The 21,327-nt window shown below is 43.1% G+C and overlaps 1 protein-coding gene across 1 annotated transcript in view; it reads right to left on the bottom strand.

Moving 5' to 3' along the window:
- The window catches only part of LOC136172466 (antigen WC1.1-like), a 132,217-nt gene extending 124,638 nt beyond the window's left edge, over positions 1 to 7,579 (bottom strand). Inside the window, exons 1-2 of the mRNA XM_065941905.1 lie at positions 7,507 to 7,579; positions 991 to 1,311 (exon numbers count right to left, since the gene is read on the bottom strand). Coding sequence (XP_065797977.1) covers positions 991 to 1,311; positions 7,507 to 7,579 — 394 coding nt within the window. The remainder of the gene's footprint in view (positions 1 to 990; positions 1,312 to 7,506) is intronic.
- Positions 7,580 to 21,327: the final 13,748 nt, after the last annotated feature.

Below are 21,327 nucleotides of genomic sequence, written 5' to 3'. Positions count from 1 at the left end.
AAAGCTTATCAGTAAAAGCAAGCATACAATAAAGTTAGGAAAGCATTCACACACAAATACGATACCAAAACTAGCAACTGTGAGGTGAGTAAAAATGCAAGATATCGGAAACACACTGGAAAATAAGAGACCAGCAACTTACAATAGACTGCATATCAAAACCTCATGGTATCCACAAACAAAAAATCTACAGCATATATTCACACAATAAAGAAAAAGGAATTCAAACTCAACATTAAAGATAGCCATCAAATAATGAGAAGAGAACCAAAGAGGAAGGGAAGAAAAAAAGACCTACCAAAAAAATGCAAAGCAATTAACAGAGTGTCACTAAGAACATACATTTCCATAATTCCCTTAAATGTACACTGATTCAATGCTCTAACCAAAAGACATAGATTGGCTGGGTGAAAACAAAAACAAGACCCATATATATGTATTGTCACTTGTCCGTGGGTCCTCACACTCCATTTTGGAGGCACCACTGCTTGGATCAGGGTATTCTATTGGCACCTCCTCCAAGTACCCACCTGCTGATACGCAGTCTCTCTAGGACCTGTGAGTGTAATAAACTCATATCTCTCCTTACCCGAACCTCTCATATAACCCTCTTAGAGCTGCACTTGTCTGACCATCCCATGAAAAAAATACAAAAAACTACTGTGGTACTACTAGTACATTAACCTAATTAATGTAGGTTCAACCAGGCAGTTGTACATGTATGAAACATTTGATCTCACCTCACTGCCTCCTGACACATCACACAGACCTGAAGGGTACAGTGTACACTGGGTCTGGAGCCTTTACTGTTCAGGGCCAAGCAAGCCCTTCTGCTCCCTTGAACACCTAATGCTCTAGGAATAACTGTGTGACTGGAATCTTCACCCACATATGTACTAAAGTCCGCAATCCATGTTCTTATAGTTAGGCTGGGAGTGAGACTAAGGCTTTTTCTGCTGGAGATCCCCTTCCAGACCAGACAAGCCTTACCTGAGCAGACTGCTCCAGCATCCTGATCATGGGAAAGGCCCTCAGGACGATAGTCTTTAACAGTAGAATGACTACACTCCATGATAGCTGACTCTGTCCCTCTGCAGTAAATAACAGAATACCAAATGGGGCCAACTGCTGGTCCAAAGTGAGCTCCTTGGGGAGCATCAATAGCAGCTCCACACCCCAGCTGTCGACACACAACTGTTGCCTCTTCTAAGCCCCACTTGTAATCATTCACTGTGCCCCAGTCTTCTTGGTGCTTCACTTCCACTCTCCCCTCACAGCGGTGACCTCCATCCTTCAGCCTCAGCTCCAGATCTGCAAGAGAGACACAGACACAGATGCAGGACAGGTATCAGGGCACCATGAGGTAGTGTACTGCCAAGTAATAAAAAATGAACACTCTGATCTCTGGAAAAAATTCCCTGTGTCCAGCATTTGTTGACTTCTGTGGTATATATATTCCCACCATGGCCAACTCTAAGCTCCCAAAGTGCCATCACTGAACCCGGAGTTGGATGGGAGGCACCAGGTGTTTCTCAAGAGCCTGTAGAGACAGCTCCAGGGACACCACCGAGGACAGACCTTCGGAGACTCTGCTTTCTGCCCTCCCTGTAGATGTGCCCAAGGCTACTAGGGCCCAGTTTTCCCATCTCAGTTACAACTCATGGCCTGAGATCTAGGGAGGAATCCTCCATCTCGTTCCCCGTCCATAGCATCTCATCCAGCTTAGGAACAGAGAGCTGGGATGACAGGCTCCAAAGTGTCCCAATGTTTTCTGCTGTCTGGTATCCACATCCTTGTGTAATCCCCACACTCGAATGTATCTAGTAACATGCATGTAACAAATGGAATCTGGCAAAAGTGATGAGATGTCACTTACGAGATTAGAATTCAGTTCAACAATCCATCAGTCTGAATGCTACTAACAACCAGGTAAGTACATGAGCGAAATCATCCCCTGGTTGAACCTTCAGATGATTGCATCCTTGTGAGACATCATGACTCTGAGGACCCACGTAAGCCTTGTCAATTCTTGACCCACAGAAAGTGTGAGATACTAGGTGTTTCCTGACTTAAGCTGCCAAATTCAGCAGTAATTGGTTGCACAACAACACATAACTGATGCAGGGCTTCCCTCCAGAGTCAGAAGACAGCAGGTGAACAAGCTGGAGGTTTATACGTGAGCCTTCACTGCTTTATCCAGGTGAGACTCTTCCTGTGTGACCAGGTCTGCTGCCTGGTCCCACCTGGAACTGGGACCCAAACCAGCTCTCTCTATCACATCGGGTCTCACCCAGTGTCCCAGGCTCCTGTCTGCTGTCAGGAACTGAGAAGTGAGTTCCCTGAGACCTTGATCAGCTCCATTAGCTTTAAATTCAGATCAGAAAATGAGAATCTTTCTTGCAATCTAACAAGATGTTGTCCCTGGGCACCCTTAACACCACTCAGATCTCTGACCCGCCCCATGTGCTCTCACTCTGGAAACCAAAGTGATACATCACAGAGGGAACATCTGGGGAAATGCTGAACCAGCGAAGATCCTGGTATATAGTCAGATCAGGCAGGCAGCCACCCAAAAACCAGAGTCTGGCTGGTTGAAAAACAGAAATTATTTATCTTCTTACAGTTCTGGAGGCTGGTAAGTCCGAGATCAACATGCTAGCAAGGCTGTGTTCATTCTGAGACCTCTGCTGTTCAGTTGTAGCCATGGCTCCCTCACTCTGTGCTCACCTGGCCTTTCCTCGGGACAGATGCACAGGGAGAGAGGGAAGGAGATCTGTCTCATCTTCTTATAAAGTCACCTATTGGATCAGGGACACATCCTTATGACCTTATTTAACCTTGGTGTTAGTGGTTTAACTGCTAAATTATGTCAAACTCTTGTGAAGTCATGGACTGTAGTCTGCCAGACTCCTCCGTCCATGGGATTTCCCAGGCAAAAGTACTGGAGTGGGTTGCCATTTCCTTCTCCAGGGGATCTTCCTGACCCAGGGATCAAACTTGCCTCTCCTGCATTGGCAAGAGGATTCTTTTACCACTGAGCCACCAGGGAAGCCTATTTAACCTCAATTACTTCCTAAAGAACCTATCTCCAGTGCAGTCATATTAGGGGCTAGGATTCAACATACTAATTATGGAGGGACACAGTTTACTCCACAGACCCAGGGAGGTTCGTTCTAGGAAGGAAATACAGATACTTGGGCAGAGGTAAGCGAAACAGTAGAAGTAGAGAGACTTCTACTATGGTGCTTACTCTGATTTTTTAGGATTCTGACACTGATGTAAGAATAAGGATTGAAAAGGATCCTGAAAGCACACAAGAAGCTACTTTTATTAATACTAAATAATTAAAATTTTATTAATGATAAAATTATCTGTGGAGAAGCAGGTCTTTTTTAAGTACTGTAAATACAGAAAATAATAAGACAATGTCCTGGCCTACATGGAGCTTTTATCTAGTTTATGACATAAACACACAGGTGATTTCATTACTGTGAAGAGTTCTAGGAGATTTTCTTGGTAACGGTGGGCTTGCTTATTGAGGCTACTTTTTCTGCTGAAAAAGTAGAATTGACTTACTAAAAATTATCTAAAAGTATTAAAGACTTGATAAAATAGAAGGGGAAAATCAGCCCAAATCTGAAGGGATCTTGTAAATTTATTGGGTTTCAAACAAACAGAAAACATTAAAAAAAAAAAAAAAAAAAAACCCAGAAAACTAACCAGAAATTCTGGAGCTGAATAATACAATGAGAGAATTGAAGAATTCAATACAAAGCATCAAAAACAGACTTGGCTATCAGATAGAGAAGGAGAAATATCATATGATATCCCTTATATATGAATCCAAAAAGAAATGTTAAAAATGGGCTTATTTACAAAGCAGAAAGAAACTCACAGATTAGAGAACTTATCTTATGGTTGCCAAGAGAAAAGAATGAAGGGAAGGGATACTCAAGGCATTTGGGACCGACTCCTACACACTGCTGTATTTAAAATGGTTGATCAACAAGGGCCTACTGTACAGCACAGTGAACTCTACTGAATGTTATATGGCAACCTGCATGGGAGGGGAGTTTGTGGAAGATGGATACACACACATATATATGTATGGCTGAGTTTCTTTGCCATTCACCTGAAGCTATCACAATATTGTTAACTGGCTATACTCCAATTTGAAACAAAAAGTTTTTAAAAATGCAGACTTGGCCAAGCAGAAGACTCAATGAAATAAAGCAAAAATCAGTTGAAATTATCCAATCAGAGGAGCAAAAAAAAAAAAAAAAATGCAAAGGAGTAAAGCAAACCTACAGGAATTATGGATGCCATTAGGAGAAACAAGGTGTCCAAGATGCCTGCACAGTCATATCTGACTCTTTGCAACCCCATGGGCTGTAGCCAGCCAGGCTCCTCTGTCCATGGGATTCTTCAGGCATGAATACTGGAGTGGGTTGTGATGCCCTTCTCCATGTGATCTTTCTGACCCAGGAATCAAACCCGTGTCTCTTACATCTCCAGCATTGGTAGGTGGCTTCTTTATCGCTAACACCACCTGGAAAGGCCAATGCGCGGGCTCTAATTTTACTTGTGCTACTTATAAAAATCTTATCTGTTTTATTTAGGCAAGTGATTTAATGTTGCTTTGCCTCAGTTTCCTGATCTGTTTTTTGAGATAAATGTACTCTGCCTTGTAAGACTGTTGTGCACTCAAATTCATATAGGTAACATCTAGTGGAGGTGATGGAATTCCAGCTGAGCTATCTCAAATCCTAAATGATGATGCTGTGAAAGTGCTGCACGTAATATGCCAGCAAAGTTGGAAAACCCAGCAGTGGACATAGGACTGGAAAAGGTCAGTTTTCATTCCAATCCCAAAGAAAGGCCATGTCAAAGAGTATTCAAACTACCACATAGTTGCACTCATCTCACACATTAGCAAAGTAATACTCAAAATTCTCTAACCCAGGCTTTAACAGTACATGAACCGTAAACTTCCAGAACTCCAAGCTGGATTTAGAAAAGGCAGAGAAACCAGAGATCAAATTGCCAAAATTCATTGGGTCATTGAAAAAGCAAGAGAGTTCCAGAAAAAACATCTACTTCTGCTTCATTGACTACACCAAAGCTTTTGACTGTGTGGATCACAACAAACTGTGGGAAATTCTTAAAGAGATGGGGACATCAGACCAACTTATCTGCCTCCTGAGAAATCTGTATGCAGGTCAGGAAGCAACAGTTAGAACTAGACATGGAACAACAGACTGGTTCCAAATTGGGAAAGAAGTAAGCGAAGGCTGTTTATTGTCATCCTGCTTATTTAACTTATATGCAGAGTACATCATGCAAAATGCCAGGCTGAATGGAGAACAAGCTGGAAACAAGATTGTCTGGAGAAGTATCAATAACCTCAGATATACAGATGACACCACCGTTATGGCAGAAAGTGAAGAGGAACTGAAGAGCCTCTTGATGAAAGTGAAAGAGAAGAGTGAAAATGTTGGCTTAAAGCTTAACATTCAAAAAACTAAAGCATGGCATTTGGGCCTATCACTTCATGGCAAATCGATGGGAAAGCAATGAGAACAGTGGCTGACTATATTTTGGGGGGCTTGAAAATCACTGCAGAAGGTGACTGCAGCCATGAAATGAAAAGACACTTGCTCCCTGGAAGAAAAGCTCTGACCAACCTAGACAGCATATTAAAAAGCAGAGACATTACTTTGCTGACAAAAGTCCATCTAGCCAAAGCTATGGTTTTCCCAGTAGTCATGTATGGATGTAAAAATTGAACCATAAAGAAAGCTGAGCACTGAAGAATTGATGCATTTGGACTGTGGTATTGGAGAAGACTCTTGAGAGTCCCTTGGCCTGCAGGGAGATCAAAGCAGTCAATGCTAAATGAAATCAGTACTGAATATTCATTGGAAGGACTGATACTGAAGCTCCAATACTTTGGCCACCTAATGGGAAGAATTGACACATTTGAAAAGACCCTGATACTGGGACAGATTGAAGGCAGGAGAAGAAGGGGAAGGGAGGATGAGATGGTTGGATGGCATCACCGACTTGATGGACATGAGTTTGAGCAAGTTCCAGGAGTTGATGATGGATAGGGAAGGCTGGCATGTTACAGTCCATTGGGTCACAAATCGGCAGCCACAACTAAGCGACTGAACTGAACCGGCGTAGTTGTCACAGTCAGCGTAGTATGCTGCTGCTGCTGCTGAGTCGCTTCAATCATGTCCGACTCTGTGCAACCCCATAGATGGCAGCCCACCAGGCTCCTCCATCCATAGGATTTTCCAGGGAAGGGTAATGGAGTGGGTTGCCATTGCCTTCTCCGACAGTCATAGTATAAGAACTCCAATATAAATGATGCTGAAATGACAAGCATCAATTTAAAAAGCACAAATGTCATGAGCAAGCAATGAAGGAGGAAATGAAGCATTAAAATAGTGAATATATGCTAGTTTTTGGCCATGAAAATGGATAAGATTTTAAAGCTTGGTAAAAAGCAAATGTTGGTGAAGGTAAGTGGAAACTAATGTTCTCACACTATATTAATGGAAATAAAACTCAGTGCAAACGTTTCAAAAAGCACTTACTCTCTATGTACCAAAAGCCTTAAGGATATTCACAGCCCATGAAACAACAGTTCCACCCAGAGAACATCATTAGAGAAATAATCATGAATGGTCCTTACATTTCAATACAGAAAAGCTCAGAGCACCTTTTTTCATAATAGCAGAAATGTTGAAAACTACTAAATGCCTGATGAAATAAAATTTGCATTTTAGGGCAGGATGAGAAATATGGGAGGCCGGAGGATGGAAGAAAGGGCCCAGAGAGAGGCAGGCAGGTGCACAATATTCTCTGATCTGGTGACTTGCAGCGGCCATGACCCCCAGCCCTGTGGGACCCTGTGTGCTTCACAGACCATCACACTCAGTCCCTGCTCAGCAGCCCCATTCCTCTCACACAGACAGGCTCCACACCCTCATACAGCCTCATAGCACAGACACCCTCACGTGCACCCTCACACACTACACATACACACAGAGGGAGAGAGAGACACACACACAGGGAGAGAGAGAGAAAGAGAAGCACAGAGACTACAGGAGCATAGACACAGGAAACACGGGGACCCAGGGGCAGTGCTCACACACCAGGCACATGGAGCCTGTGAGAACAGCCCAGAGTCCCAGCTGAGCTCAGTCGCTGGACCTTCCACACACTGGGAGCCACTGGGACTCCTAGAAGCTCCCTGAGAAAAGGGAGACAGTGGAGGGACTCAGGCTGACCCAGCTCATTCCAGACCTAACCTCACTGCTCTGTAAAATCTGCCGCTACGACCAGTGGACCCCCCACATGAGAGGGACCAGTATTCAGTCACAGTGGCTGCTTTTTCGTCAAAAACACTGAGGCGCAGCTCCAGAACTCTACACACCTTTCCATTCACCAAGGTGTCCACTCCCTGCTGTGGACCCAGGACAGAGGGGCAGCTCTTACCTTGACCACCCACCATGGTGCCGAGGAGGAGGACACAGAGTCCCTGGGGGGAGAGGTATTGGCTCAGAGCCATCCTGACTCCACGTCCTCAAGGTCACAGTCCCAGCTGCAGGATCAGCCTGTGAGGAGGCGTCAGGGTGCCGACCGGGGTCTTTATAGACCATCCCCTACATCCTCCCTCGTGAGAGCCAATAGCGACACCTTTCACCATTTCAGGCACTATTGGAGGCTGCATCAGCCACTTTCTATAGCTCAGACACCAATGAGCTTCTGAATCTTCAACATCTCCTTATATGAGCAACATGGTCCTTTGACCTCCTGCTTCCGTGGTCCCTGAGAGCCGGGCTCCATGACCGAGGCTGGTGTAGAAAAGTTGCATCAAAAAGCATGAGTGATATTTTCTCGTCTGATCACCCTGACCAATACCATAGACTGTTAGATCTGACAGGGTCAGAGGACGGGATCTGTTGGCTCGTGGAGAATATCTCTGGTGGAATCAAGCATTGATCTTCCCTGGGACTGAGCTCAGGGACAAAGAAGAGAACTACAAGAAGGCTAGAAATGCAAGAATATTTATCAGGCCAGCGGAAAGTGAGGAACAGGGGCACAGGGTGAGCACGGAGGGAGTGAGGTGGGACCCATCAAGTGGAGGGATGAGTTTGCTGGTCTCTTCCACCCTTCTCAGAAGGATCTGGAGCCTGGGTGCTGGAGCACATACATGCATGCTCAGTTGTGTCTGGCTCTTTGCAACCCCAGAGACTGTAGCCCTACCAGGCTCCTCTGTCCACAGGATTTCCCAGGCAAGAATACTGGAGTGGCTTGCCATTTCCTTCCCTGGGGAATCTTTCCGACTCAGGTATTGAACCCGTGTCTCCTGTGTCTTCTGCATTGGCAGGTGGGTTCTTTACTGCTGAGCCACCTGGGAAGTCCTATAAGGGATTTTTCAGCCACATTAAATCCCTTCCCCTATATTTCATTTCAGTTTATGTGAAATATCCCTTTCAGCTAGTCACCAAATAATGCTTCAAGAGAGAAAGAGTTTTCTGTTATAGGAAACAAAGAGAAAGTAGGAGTCGTCTTTCAATTCCAGCCTGCCAAAATAGGATTTGGGGATCTCTAGAATAAAACGTGTAGTTTAGAAAGACTTCAATTTCCTAAACTTCACATTTTCCCCCTTTGCATATTGACAGTTTGGTTTGATAAGATTCATTATATTATAAGCCATTACTAAAGAAGATGCAAAATATAATTTAAGGGAACTTCCCCAGACAGAAGGATAAGTAGAAACTATTCTGCTACATGGTAGCTGCAGGCAAGGGGTCAAAGAAGAGGCCTGTGAAGCAGAAAAGAGAAGGGGTTCATGCTGCCTGAAACTATCAGTGACCCCACCTCCTTCATTCTACATTTAAGAGGTAAAGCGGCAAGAATGGAAGCCCGGGTGGATGAGGGGACAGATCAAAGCAGAAGGGGCTGAGGTTGAGTGTGGCCATTGCAGCCTTGTTCTGTTTCCACTGATCAGAAGAAGCCCCCAGATGGTAACCAGAAAGTAAGCCTCGGGAGGATAGAGACTGAGGAGGACAGTAGGGAATATAAGATAGTGATAAACTCAAGGTCACTAACATGCTACCCCACGTGCCTCATGCCCTCTCAGGCTAAAGGTTCCCATGATGCACCCCTGTGGTCCACACAAGCCCACACTGAGGCCCCCTCACCCTGAGTCTCATCATTTCAGCAGAGATGGGGGAAGGACGCATCTGTGACACACACACTTCAGAGTCCCCTCCTGAGCTCCGAGATGGATGGTTCCATGCACCCCCACCACACACACCTGAAGGTCTCAGTGAAGCCAACACTGAGGGCAGCTGTGGGCCAGTGCACAGCCCTGTCACATTCCCCACCAGATGGACCCCTCATCCTGGTCAGCAGACATAGCTTCTCTGTCCTGTCATGCCCGCCCTTCCTATTTGAGACTCAGGTAAATGAAAAGGGAGAAAAGTCAACTGAACTCATTTTTCTCTCTGTCTATTAAATGTGCTGATATTTTATTTTACAACAGTCACTTTCTTGTTCTCTGTTCCTCTCACTTTCAAGCCCCAACCTGTGCATGAACTCTATCTCCTTCTGGATGCTTGACACAGTAGTGATAATAACTGACTAGAAATGTCAGAACCAGAATATCAGCTCAGGGGCTGCAGTAGGACCAGGATCTGCTCAGTCACATAGAGTTGATGCTCTACTCCCCCTGGGGACCAGAGTCACCATTCCTTACCCAGTTATGGACTCCACAGCATCACCAGAATCCATGAGGCAGACACCTAGATCACAGGACATGCTTCCTGGGGTCCACTCATCCCTCCCACAGGATGACCGAGGGATGCGTTTAGTGAACCAGCTACATACAGTCCTACCTCGGGATTGAGATCTCACAGATAAGACTCTGTTAGGGGCTCCCGACTCTATTATAGGGAGGGGTGGGCTGGAAAGGAGGGGCTAACTCAGGGCTACTATAGGGTCCCCAGCAGCCGCTACCCCAGAGCTGGGAGGGCAGCATCAACATGGACCAACTCACCCTCTGATGAAGGTATATCTTCTCTGACACTTAGGAAAATCTCAGTGTCCCATCTCATCCAAGATTTGAATGATGAGAGCTTTAAGGAGAACTCCAACCAACTTTGTCCACAATGAACTTGAGAGCGTGCAGTGCAGGGGTCAGGAGAACAGACTTGGGAGCCAGTTTGCCCTGTTGTGACTCAGAGTTCAGCCACATACCACGTGTGTGACCTTGTACCGGGTCCTTACACTCTCTGTGCAGTGGCTTAGTCTGTAAAGGGAGAGTTATCCATGTGCCTAGATGACAGAGTTTTGCTTAGAATTAAATGAGTTGGATTAGTAAGAGATATAGCCACTAGTTAATAGTAGTACCTAGTAGTGATAGAGAAGCAGTATTAGGGCCCCTCTCTCCATCCCACCCCAGGAATCACAGAACTCTAGAACAGGAATTAAATTCTGTTACCTGGAGACTTGACTGGAGCTATCAAAACTCTCCCAGAGTTTTGACATGCTGTGATGGTGATTGGTGCCAGAGTTGTGAGTCTTCCACACATCACTCCTTCTCTCTGTCCCCCATTCTACTGCTCATGAACTTTGACCCTACCAACTGTGAATCTCATGAATTAAGTTGTTTACTTGCTAATATTACTTTATACATGGACTTGCTAAAAGTTTTGTATCTAATTCACCCCCTTATCGCCAAAGTCTGCTAATAAAAAATCCTAAATGATGTCTCTTGTATACCTGCATGAATGAATGTCAATCGGGTATTTTATACAAATCATTTCAATCAAAAGAAATATTTTGAGAACTAACTTAACTTGTCGTGAGGACTTAAGAGCACAGTGAAGATTGTGTCAATTGTTGCAATGATATATCAATATGATTAAATGATATAAGCTATGTATGGTTCACCTCAACACTTTGCTGCAAGGAATGCAGTAAATTGCAACACCAGAAACAAGGCTAGCCCCATTCCAAGAGCAGTGCTGAGAGAGCCACTCCTAAACATGTATAAAAATGCTGCAAGTGTCTTTGTATATCTGAAGATAAAGACGATAAACCACAGCACCCTGACAGATGAAGGCCATGAAACCTCCTGTTCTTGTCTTAATCAGATATGGCTAAGTGGTAAGGATGTTTATGTATTTATCATTTGGCACATTTTTGATTCAAACCACACATAACTGTAACAGGAAGAAATTTTGCTATAAAAATTTTATTTTAACAGCTCTGTATTGAATTAGAAGTGCAGAAGCAAAGAGCAGGAAGAATCCTGTTCTTTAACTTACACTAACTGTTTCCTTGGTCTTATGGTAAAGCAATACAATCTGTAGCATTATTATTCCCAAATCACCATGAGAAAATAGAGGTTTCAGAGGTTCAGTAACCTCTTTGCCAGGAAAGTTAATAATTAAACCTGCTTGCCTGAGGAACATTTCCTCAGGACTAATCAGACAGAGTGACTAAAATACAAAATATTTTTAAGTTAAAATAGCGGTGCACAATTTAAAAGGAAATAATTAATTGAGTTGTTACACCAACGCATTGGGCACCCACCTAACCATCTGTGTTCCTTGCATGGATGGATGGAACCAGGGTTCCTAAAGTCTCCTTTACCAAAGACCACCTCATCACAAGGGCATGGAGGAAAGAGCAAGGTCATGAGCTGGCTGAGGTCCAGCCCATCATCTCTGTTCAGCCCTTTACAGTCTATAAGCAGCAATGTTGAACAAGAGTATGGCTCTGAATTGGCCTCATTCATTCCCCCATAGTGCAGCATCAGATACCCAGAGACCAGAGACAATCAAAGCTACTAAATCAAAGACAAGCAGATTCTAAGTGGAGAGCAAGCAGACCAAGGACCCTTCCCCACTGCTGTTGGAAAGGAAGGAGCCCTCCCACCCCAGACACCATCTGTGGGAGGAGAGACAAGAAGATGCCTCCTTAAATACAGGTAAACCAGTCTCAGCAGGGAGCTCGAACTAGAAATGACAAGACAGTTATTACAATGAACCCGAGCTAAACTGAGGGACAAATTTTAAATGGGAGAGTCTGTGTTCATGTTATGGAACTTTCAGTCCACACGAAAACCCCTTGCTAGTGTACAAGATGAAATCAGTTATAATAATAGAGAATATTATATTTATGTATATTTGAATTCTAGAGGGCACATTTTTAAGCCTATTACAAAAAGAAAAATCACAAATCTTTTCTTGTTTTTCAATGCATGAAGTTGTCACCTCTGTGAGTTCTTTGTAATTTCTCCAGCTAAAACTTATTGCTGTACCTATTTAATATATAAAAACTTTCTTACGTATACTGTATTGTCTCCAAAGTGTGGGCTTCTGGAGAGCAAGTATTATGTCTTATTCTTCAGTGTCTCCTTAAGGTCAAGTAAAGACACATAGAAAGAGCTTAACAAATGTTGAATAACTAAAGAAATGAATGTATGGACAAATGCTGAAAATCACCCTGCAGTTAGTGATACTGAGTGGAGAAGGGTGGTGGGGGACAAGGGAGATACAAATCTGACTAATCCCACTCGGCACAGACTGAGGTGGAGTCAGGAGTCAGAGACACACCAGCCAAAGGATCCAAACAGAAAATGCCTTCAAATTCCACTCGGAGAGGGTAGGATCACGTTCAATTTCTTCACAAAGCTGTACCTCCGAAGCTTCTCCAAGGTGAGAAAAAATTGACAGCACTGCTCTCAAGAGTTCTACTGAAGGGTGTGGATAAACAGTAATACTTGTCAAATAGCTCTAGTTGCAGTCCTCAGTGACTCATTCTGGGCAAAGAAACGTGGGTGGTGTCACCTGTGTCACTCTGAGTGGAGGCAGGAAAAGCCCAAGTGTGATTCTCTAGACTCTCTTTTCTGACCCAGAAGCTGTATGTACCAGATGGTGCACATGTAAGAGTCTCGCGGACCACAAACGACTGCAGGTTGTGATGAGTGTGTGTGTGTGCATGTGTATGTATGTGTGTATGTGTGTGTTACTATATGTGTGCATGTGTATGTGTATATATATATGTGTATGTATGTATCTATATGTGTGTGTGTGTGTGAGAGACACTGAGATTTGGAGGTCACTTTTTCCAGCAGCAGAACAGAGTCTCTTCTGATGGATACCAAGGAGAAAGAAGACTTGAAAAGAAGACAGAATCTGTCACATGAAGCAGGTATGTTCCTGGATCTCTTCTTCCTTCTGTGTCTTCATCCCAAGCTGCTACCTCTGAGCTCACCTTGCTTCCTCTGTTGGGCTTGGTTGTTTCTCAGTCATCATTTCTGATTTACAAACAACCAGATCTAAGTCCTGTCTAAGAGCACCCGCCCCGGTGCATCTCCTGTTCCCTCTACATCACCCTGTGCTGACAGTCAGGCTCAGTTTCCCAAATTTGTCTCTTTGTGTTTTGACCTTCATCCTTAAAGAGCTCTCCTTTCCTCTGAGTTAGTCAGTCCATCATCTCTGATCTTATTTTTACTTTCCACCAGTCCTGTACTAATAAAAAGGTAGCATGTGCTTTCTAAGCCCCCTCAGTTTCTTCTTGATTTCCTGAACAAATCTGATTCCTGCATTTACTGCTCCATGCACGTAATTAACTTCTTCACCTTTCAGTTCGGTTTAGTGGATCAGTAGTGTCCAACGTTTTGTGACCCCATGGACTGCAGCACACCAGGCTCCCCTGTATCACCAACTCCTGGAGCTTGCTCTACTCATGGCCATTGAGTTGGCAATGCAATCCAAGCAGCTCATCCTCTGTCGTCCTCTTCTCCTCTGGTCTTCAATCTTTCCCAGCATCAGGGTCTTTTCCTATGAGTCAGCTCTTTGCATCAGGTGGCCAAAGTATTGGAGTTTCAGCTTCAGCATCAATCCTTTCAATGAATATTCAGGACTGGTTTCCTTCAGGATTGACTTGGATCTCCTTGCAGTCCAAGGGACTCTCAAGAGTCTTCTCCAACACCACAGTTCAAAAGCATCAATTTTTCAGTGTAAACTTTATGTTCCTGCTCTCACATCCATACATGACTACTGGAAAAAACATAGCTTTGACTAGATGGACCTTTGCTGGCAAAGTAATATCTCTGCCTTTTAACTTGCTGTCTATGTTGGTCATGACTATTCTTCAAGAAGAAGCGTCTTTTACTTTCCTGGCTTCAGTTACCATCTGCTGTGATTTTGGAGCCCAAAAAGTAAAGTCTCTCTCTGTTTCCATTGTTTCTCCATCTATTTTCCATTGAGTGATGGGACCAGATGCGGTGATCTTCGTTTTTTGAATGCTGAGTTTTAAACACATTTTCACTCTCCTCTTTCATTTTCCAAGAAGAGGCTCTTTAGTTCCTCTTCAGTTTCTGCCACAAGGGTGGTGTCATCTGCATATCTAAGGTTAGTGATATTTCTCCCGGCAATCTTGATTCCAGCTTGTCATTCATCCAACCCAGCATTTCGCAAGATGTACACTGCATATAAATTAAATAGGCAGGGTGACAATATACAACCTTGACGTACTCCTTTCCCAATTTGGAACCAGTTCTTTGTTCCATGTCTGGTCCTAACTGTTGCTTCTTGACCTGCATACAGATTTCTCAGGAGACAGGTAACATTGTCTGGTATTCCCATCTTTGAAGAATTTTCCACAGAAAGAATTCTTCACGTTTGGGTAAGAAATAATTTTGCTAATTTTTTCCCCCTCAACTTGAGAGAGTCATTTCCTAGGCCAGTTGATAAGAAGTCTAGGGGTCCCCAAGGAGAGAGGGGTCTGGAACTCTCAAGGAGGAATAAAGGACAAACTTTTCTTCTCTTTCCCTCTACATTCCTTAGGATTATATAACAATGATGTATCCTGCTTGAGGAGTCTCTGGAAAAACCCTTCTGGCGAATCCTGTTATCTTAAAATGTAAATTATGGGAGTGGGTCTAGTGAGGTCTTTACAACCTCCATGCCTTCTTTTGATTCACTGTAATAACTAATTGGAGAGTATATAACTCCATTGCTACACTAGCAGGGGAGTGCTCTTTCTGCCCCCTTCTAATGGCTATGTCAGAAGCCTTCTCCATCTCCTTTATACTTTAATAAAACTTTATTACACAAAAGCAATGAGCATCAAGCCTCATCTCTGGCCTCGGATTGAATTCTTCTCCTCCGGAGGCCAAGAATCCGGCGTCTTTTCGTGGTTCAGCAACAACCTTTCAAACTCAAGAAAATGGCACATTCAAAGCCTATATCCTTGTGAGCACAGCCCTAGGGCCTGCCTCAGAACATGGGAGGAGTTAGTGCAAGGAGAGTCTGTGAAGGTGAGGCTTCATTACCTTCATGATTAATCCACCTCTGCTCAGAATTGATGTAATTACCAACTCCAGAGCTATGGAGTTCCTGCAGGTGGTCATTCTTAAACCACTTAAACTCAAGTTTAGTGCCACTGAGATGGCACTAAGAGTTCAAAGGCTGAGTGGTTGCTCAGACTTGAAGTCTATGACCTGATGCTCTATTGCACGTGGAGCTTTGATGCAGCTGAGTCCAGCCTGCAGATCAGCCTAAGAACACTGGAAATACAGCAAAATGTGTTCCTCCTTTAACATCTAAAAGTCTGTAAACAGATTCTCTTTTCCTTATTTTTGACTCCTTCCCCATCTGGGCATGCTACCCAAGGCTCCTACAGGCTGCAAGTTTCTGCTAAGGCCCTTTCAGGGCCCAGGATTGGAGTGAGGCCTGTACCTGAGCATAAATTCTATATTTCCACTCTCTATAACTTAATAGATGCTCTGATAATGTTTATTGAATCAAATAAGACCCTGCTGGACATTCAAGAGAAATTATCTTAAATATAGAGAACTATTTTTGAGGACACCACTTAGCTAACTGACATTTTTGTTTTAAAGGCAAAAGTTTTCAGCAATTAACAGGGCAAGTTTTGATTTTCAAACAGAGGGAGCTTATCGCCAACAGACATGTCACTTCGAACGCTGCAAATCTCTATCTCTAAGGATACAGAAGACAAACCACAGCATACGAACATGTGGCCTCTTATTAAGTCTTAATCAGACCCAACAGAGGAGACAGGGTATTCATATGATTTATCATTTGGCAGTTTTTCAATTAAAACCTCACAGCGACATCACAGGAAGAAAGTTTGCAATTAAAAAGTACAGCTGCACTGTCTGTATGACACAGGAAGGAAATGAGCTGCAGAAAGAGTTCTTTTGCTTAAAAAAAAAAGACAAGAGACTAATTCAGCTTTCACTTTGTGAAAGGAGAGTCCTCTGGGGCTGATCCTGAAGGATGCTGTAGAGACCAGGACACCTCAACTGTTCTGCACAACAGTTAGAACTGTGAGCTAATAACTTTGGATAAAGGTGTGCTCTGACTCCTTTCTCTTTACTTTTTGTGACTTTACTGTAGGTTTTTACATTTTGTTGCCATGAGGCTCATATATATCATCTTACAGACACAACAGTATATATTACATTGATAAATTAATCTCAATCACATACAAAGCTATACCTTTTTATCCCCTTACACTTTCTGGTTTTGATGTCAGAATTTGTCTCTCTTTATATAGTATATCCACTAACAAAAAACTTTTCTTTGTAGTTATTTTAATAGTTCCTTTAGACTACAGTTAACTGGTTAGCACATTACCATATTCAGTATTAGAATATTCTGAGTTGTATTACATATATATATATATATATATATATATATATATATATATATTTACAAGTCCATCGTATATTTTGTGGGCTTCCCTGATAGCTCAGTTAGTAAAGAATCAACCTGCAATGCAGGAGACCCCAGTTCATTTCCTGGGTCGGGACAATCCCCTGAAGAAGGGATAGGCTGCCCCACTCCTGTGTCCTTGTGCTTCCCTTGTGGCTCAGCTGATAAAGAATCTGCCTGCAATGTGGGAGACCTGGGTTCGCTACCTGGGTTAGGAAGATCCCCTGGAGAAGGGAAAGTCTATTCACTCCAGTATTCTGGCATGGAGAATTCCATAGACAGTCCAAAGGGGTCACAAAGAGTTGGACACGACTAAGTAAATTTCACGTTCACTGTATATTTTGTATATTAGAGTATTCTGAATTAGATTACATATTTACATTTACAAATCTGTTGTATCTTCTTTCATATGATAATTAGTATCCTTCATTTAGCTTGAAGCGGAGAAGGCAATGGCGCCCTACTCCAGTACTCTTGCCTGGAAAATCCCATGGACGCAGGAGCCTACCAGGCTGCAGTCTACGGGGTCACTAAGAGTCGGACATGACTGAGCGACTTCACTTTCACATTTCACTTTCCTGCAATGGAGAAGGCAATGGCAACCCACTCCAGTGTTCTTGCCTGGAGAATCCCAGTGACAGGGGAGCCTGGTGGGCTGCCATCTATGGGGTCTCACAGAGTCGGACCCGACTGAAGCAACTTAGCAACAGTAGCAACAGCATTTAACTTGAAGAATTCCCTTTGGCAATCTTGTAAGACAAACCTGTGTTGGTGAACTTCCTTAACTGTTGTTTGTTTGGAAAAGTCTTTCTATCATCTTCATTTCTGAAAGACAATCTTCCTGAGAAAAGTATTCTTGTTTGGCAGGTTTTTACTTTCATCAGTTTGACTATATCATCCTAGTCTCTCCTGGCCTGCCAGGTTTATTCTCAGAAACCCAATGATATTCTTAAGGGAATGTCTTTTTTTGTCAACATTTACTTTTCTCTTGATGCTTCTAAAATTCTTTGTCTTGATTATAGGAAATGTGTCTTGGAGAGGATAGTTTTGAATGAACTCTGAGGGGTGACCTATTAGCTACTTGAACTTGGATATCTAAATCTGATCCAATTTGGGACTTACCTGGTATTATTTCTTTAAGCACAATCTCTGTCTCTTCCTCGCTCTCTGGGACTCCAGTAATGTGCAGGTTGTTTCTGTGAATGTTATCCCAAAGTTCACACAGGTTCTTTCACATTTTTTTCATTCTTTTTTCCTTCTTTGTCTTCCGGCTGGGTAATTTCAATTGTCTTCTACGTTGCAGATTCTTCTGCTGTTGCTGATGCTGAGAGGGTAATAGGCAGGAAGGCCAGGGGTCTCCAAACGGAGGAAATAGGCTGCAAGTGTCAGACATTTTTATGTCTCTTAAGTGGCAGGAGGAAACAAACTGGCGATATGTTTTTTTCCTTCTCTATATAAATTTAAAAGGAGGTTTCTCTTAGAATGCTGTGTTGCCATGACACCTGGTTTCACCTGAAGCTAACTATTCTCAAGTCTTGAGTTAACCAAAACATTTTTTCTTATGGAAATGTTTGTCTTAAGCTATGTTAATGTGCTATGCATTTACCCCAGACTCTGTAAGTTCCGCCGCCAAATGGCAAAGAAACTAATTGACAGACCAGTATGTTATACTCAGATATTGTTCCACTAATCTATGTAAATGAAACTATTTGTTTGGTAATCTGCCCTTCTACAAGATTCAAGTCAATCGTTTTATGGCCTGTGATGAATTATCTGGTGCCATTCTCAGTTTTAAGACATTCCTTTCTTTTCATTAAAAGACTGCTAGTGACTATATAACATCCAGCTGAAGACTAGGAGGGGGGTACTCTTTCTACCCCCTTCTGATGTGTATGTCAGAAGCTTTCTATATCTCCTTTATACTTTAATAAAACTTTATTACACGGAAGCTCTGAGGGATACAGCCTCGTCCCTGGCCCTGGATTGAATTCGTCTCCTCCAGAGGCCAAGAATCCTGGCGTCTTATCAATCAGCAACAACCTTTCAATGCTCTCTGTAGCATTTTTCATTTTGTTGCATTTCATTCACTGTAATCTTGAGCCAAAGAATTTCTGTTTGGTTCCTTCTCGTTTTTTGGCCTCACTGCAGAGATTGAGGGATCTCAGCTCCCAGACTAGGATAGAATCCAGGCACAGCAGTGAAAGCATCGAATCTTAACCACTAAACCATCAGCAAACTCTTTGTTGCTTCCTTTTTTATGATTTATGTCTCTGTAAAACAATCAATTTCCTCTGTGGAGCCACTCAGCCTGTGCACAACAACTACTGAGCCCTGGCTCTAAGACCTGCAAACCGCAAACAGGAGCCTGCATGCTGCAACTACTGAAGCCTGAGAGCCTAGAGCCTGTGCTCTGCAACAAGAGAAGCCCCCACGTACAGAAGCCTGCTCTCCACAAAGAAGAGTAGTGACTGCTTGCCAAAACTAGAGAGAGCCCATGTGTAGCAACAAAGACCCAGTGCAACCAAAAATTAAAAACAATAATAATAATGATAAGAAATATTTTTAATCTCATTTTGTTCACATATTCTTTTCCTGAATGGATTGTTTATCTGTGTTTTTTGGAGTTCACTGAGCCTCTTGGTGGGTATACTTTATTTCTTTCATTATACGTCATTTATTTCATTACACTCAAATGGTGAATAGCCACGTGAGCTACCCTTGGAGAAGTCCTGGGCATCTTCCCATTCCCAAGCACAGCCTAGAACTATGAAGACTGCAAGTGTGAGCGTAGGTTGGAGCCCTGGACACCATGCGGGCCATCAAGCAGTAACCGGGTGGACTCAGCTCATAGCCAGGCTGCACTCTCAGTTCTTACATTAGTTCAGCAGCTTCTCCACATGTCCACGATGGAATGGGGGTGGGAGGCTACGTATTGTGTAAAGGTAATATTTACTTGGCCACTCCTATATGACAGCTATCTCTACCCTGAAGATTCACAGCAGGATCACGTTTACATTTTCAATAGTAACCAGATTAAAGGAATCTTGAAACAATATGTTTTCAGAGAAGTTCACTACTCTCAAATTCTTCCTTTAAGTTTTCAATCATATCAGACACCTCCATCCACGTATTTGAGACATAGATACCCAAATGTTCCTGATCTTCCCATCTACATCCCCTCTTCTGTATCCCCTCTGCCTAGGTCTCCACTTTCTTGCCCTCTTGTCCCACCTGGATGCAGGGTGTGGTGAGCACCAATTTGCCCTCCATCAACTTAGAAAGAGATGTGAGCTGATATAATTCACTCAGGATAGATTCCTAGAGAGACAAGAAATAGCAACATCCTGAAGAAATAGCACAAAGGGATGGAAAGAATGAATTCATAAGGATTTGATAACCAACTAGACAATGGGAGAACAGCAAAAAGGAATCTATATCTGCTTGCCAAATAAACAGATAAAATAACCTAGGGAATGAGTAATGAAAAAGGGAGATGCAGTTACCTAGAGTTGGATTTGTAACTAGTCCATGAAAATTTAGGCAGGAAATTTTTTAAGGAAAGCTGTATCCATTCTCTGCTACCAGCCAATGTCCCACTTTGAAACTCACATCCAAGTCTGGTGCCCAAGAATAGGTTAAAAACAGGTGATGTGACATCAGAGAAAAACATAGAGGATTGGGTTTTTTCCATGAGTTTGTGAAATGAAAATATCTCCTGCCATATCAATAAACAAGAAATGTCACAGCCATCAGCAATTTCTGACCTTCAAATATGAACGAAGGCCTCCAAAATTGTGATCCAGGGGATGCTGCCACCCCCTGCATGGTGATTGCTGAGGAGCTGGGACAATGCAAGAAGCAGCCATCTGCCATTCTTTAAGGTGAACAAGGAAACAGGATTGGCCCCAGATAGCTGAGGTGCATATGAAAGGAATGAATTCAGTGAGTCCAGAGGCTTGCCTCTTCCCACAAACAGAATGCTAACTTCCTTAACTTGATACCTGATTTCTGATGTGCAGACTGCCTGCTCCCTTTGTTGCAAACTTGTATACAGCGTGACTTCCCCTCCTGCCTCCTTGGAGCAGTTTTCTCAGAGCTACTGAGATGCAGTCTCCAGGGCCTGGAGTCCTCAACATTCCCACCAAATAAACTAACTCTATCAGGTTCTGAATATATTTTTTGGTCAACAAGTCCATCTTGCTAGGAATGAGGGTGTGAATGTGGACCAAGTTTAGATGCTTTTTCTAAGCAAGAGTGACCTGGAGCATTTGTGATCCCAGGCAAAGTCATGGCCTCATTAGCCTTTGAAGGAGGTGAGAAAACAGGGCAGTACATCTTGTTTTCCCTTGAGGAAAATGGTGTTTGAGAACCAGACCAATCATTCAAAAGCATTTGAGGTGGAACTTGCTAAATTAGAAACACAGCAAAAAGTTACTTTATTCAGAATACTTCATTTTCAACCATTTCCATATAACACGATTACAGGTCAGCCTTACTCTATTGAAATACAGGCAATTAGAATCTGAGGCTTCATCACATAGTTAATACAACA

The sequence above is a fragment of the Muntiacus reevesi genome, chromosome 1 (genome assembly GCF_963930625.1).
Source record: "Muntiacus reevesi chromosome 1, mMunRee1.1, whole genome shotgun sequence".
NCBI classification, from domain to species: domain Eukaryota; kingdom Metazoa; phylum Chordata; class Mammalia; order Artiodactyla; family Cervidae; genus Muntiacus; species Muntiacus reevesi.
The sequence above is the reverse complement of the archived record's forward strand: the minus strand, read 5'-3'. Positions and strand labels throughout refer to the sequence as shown.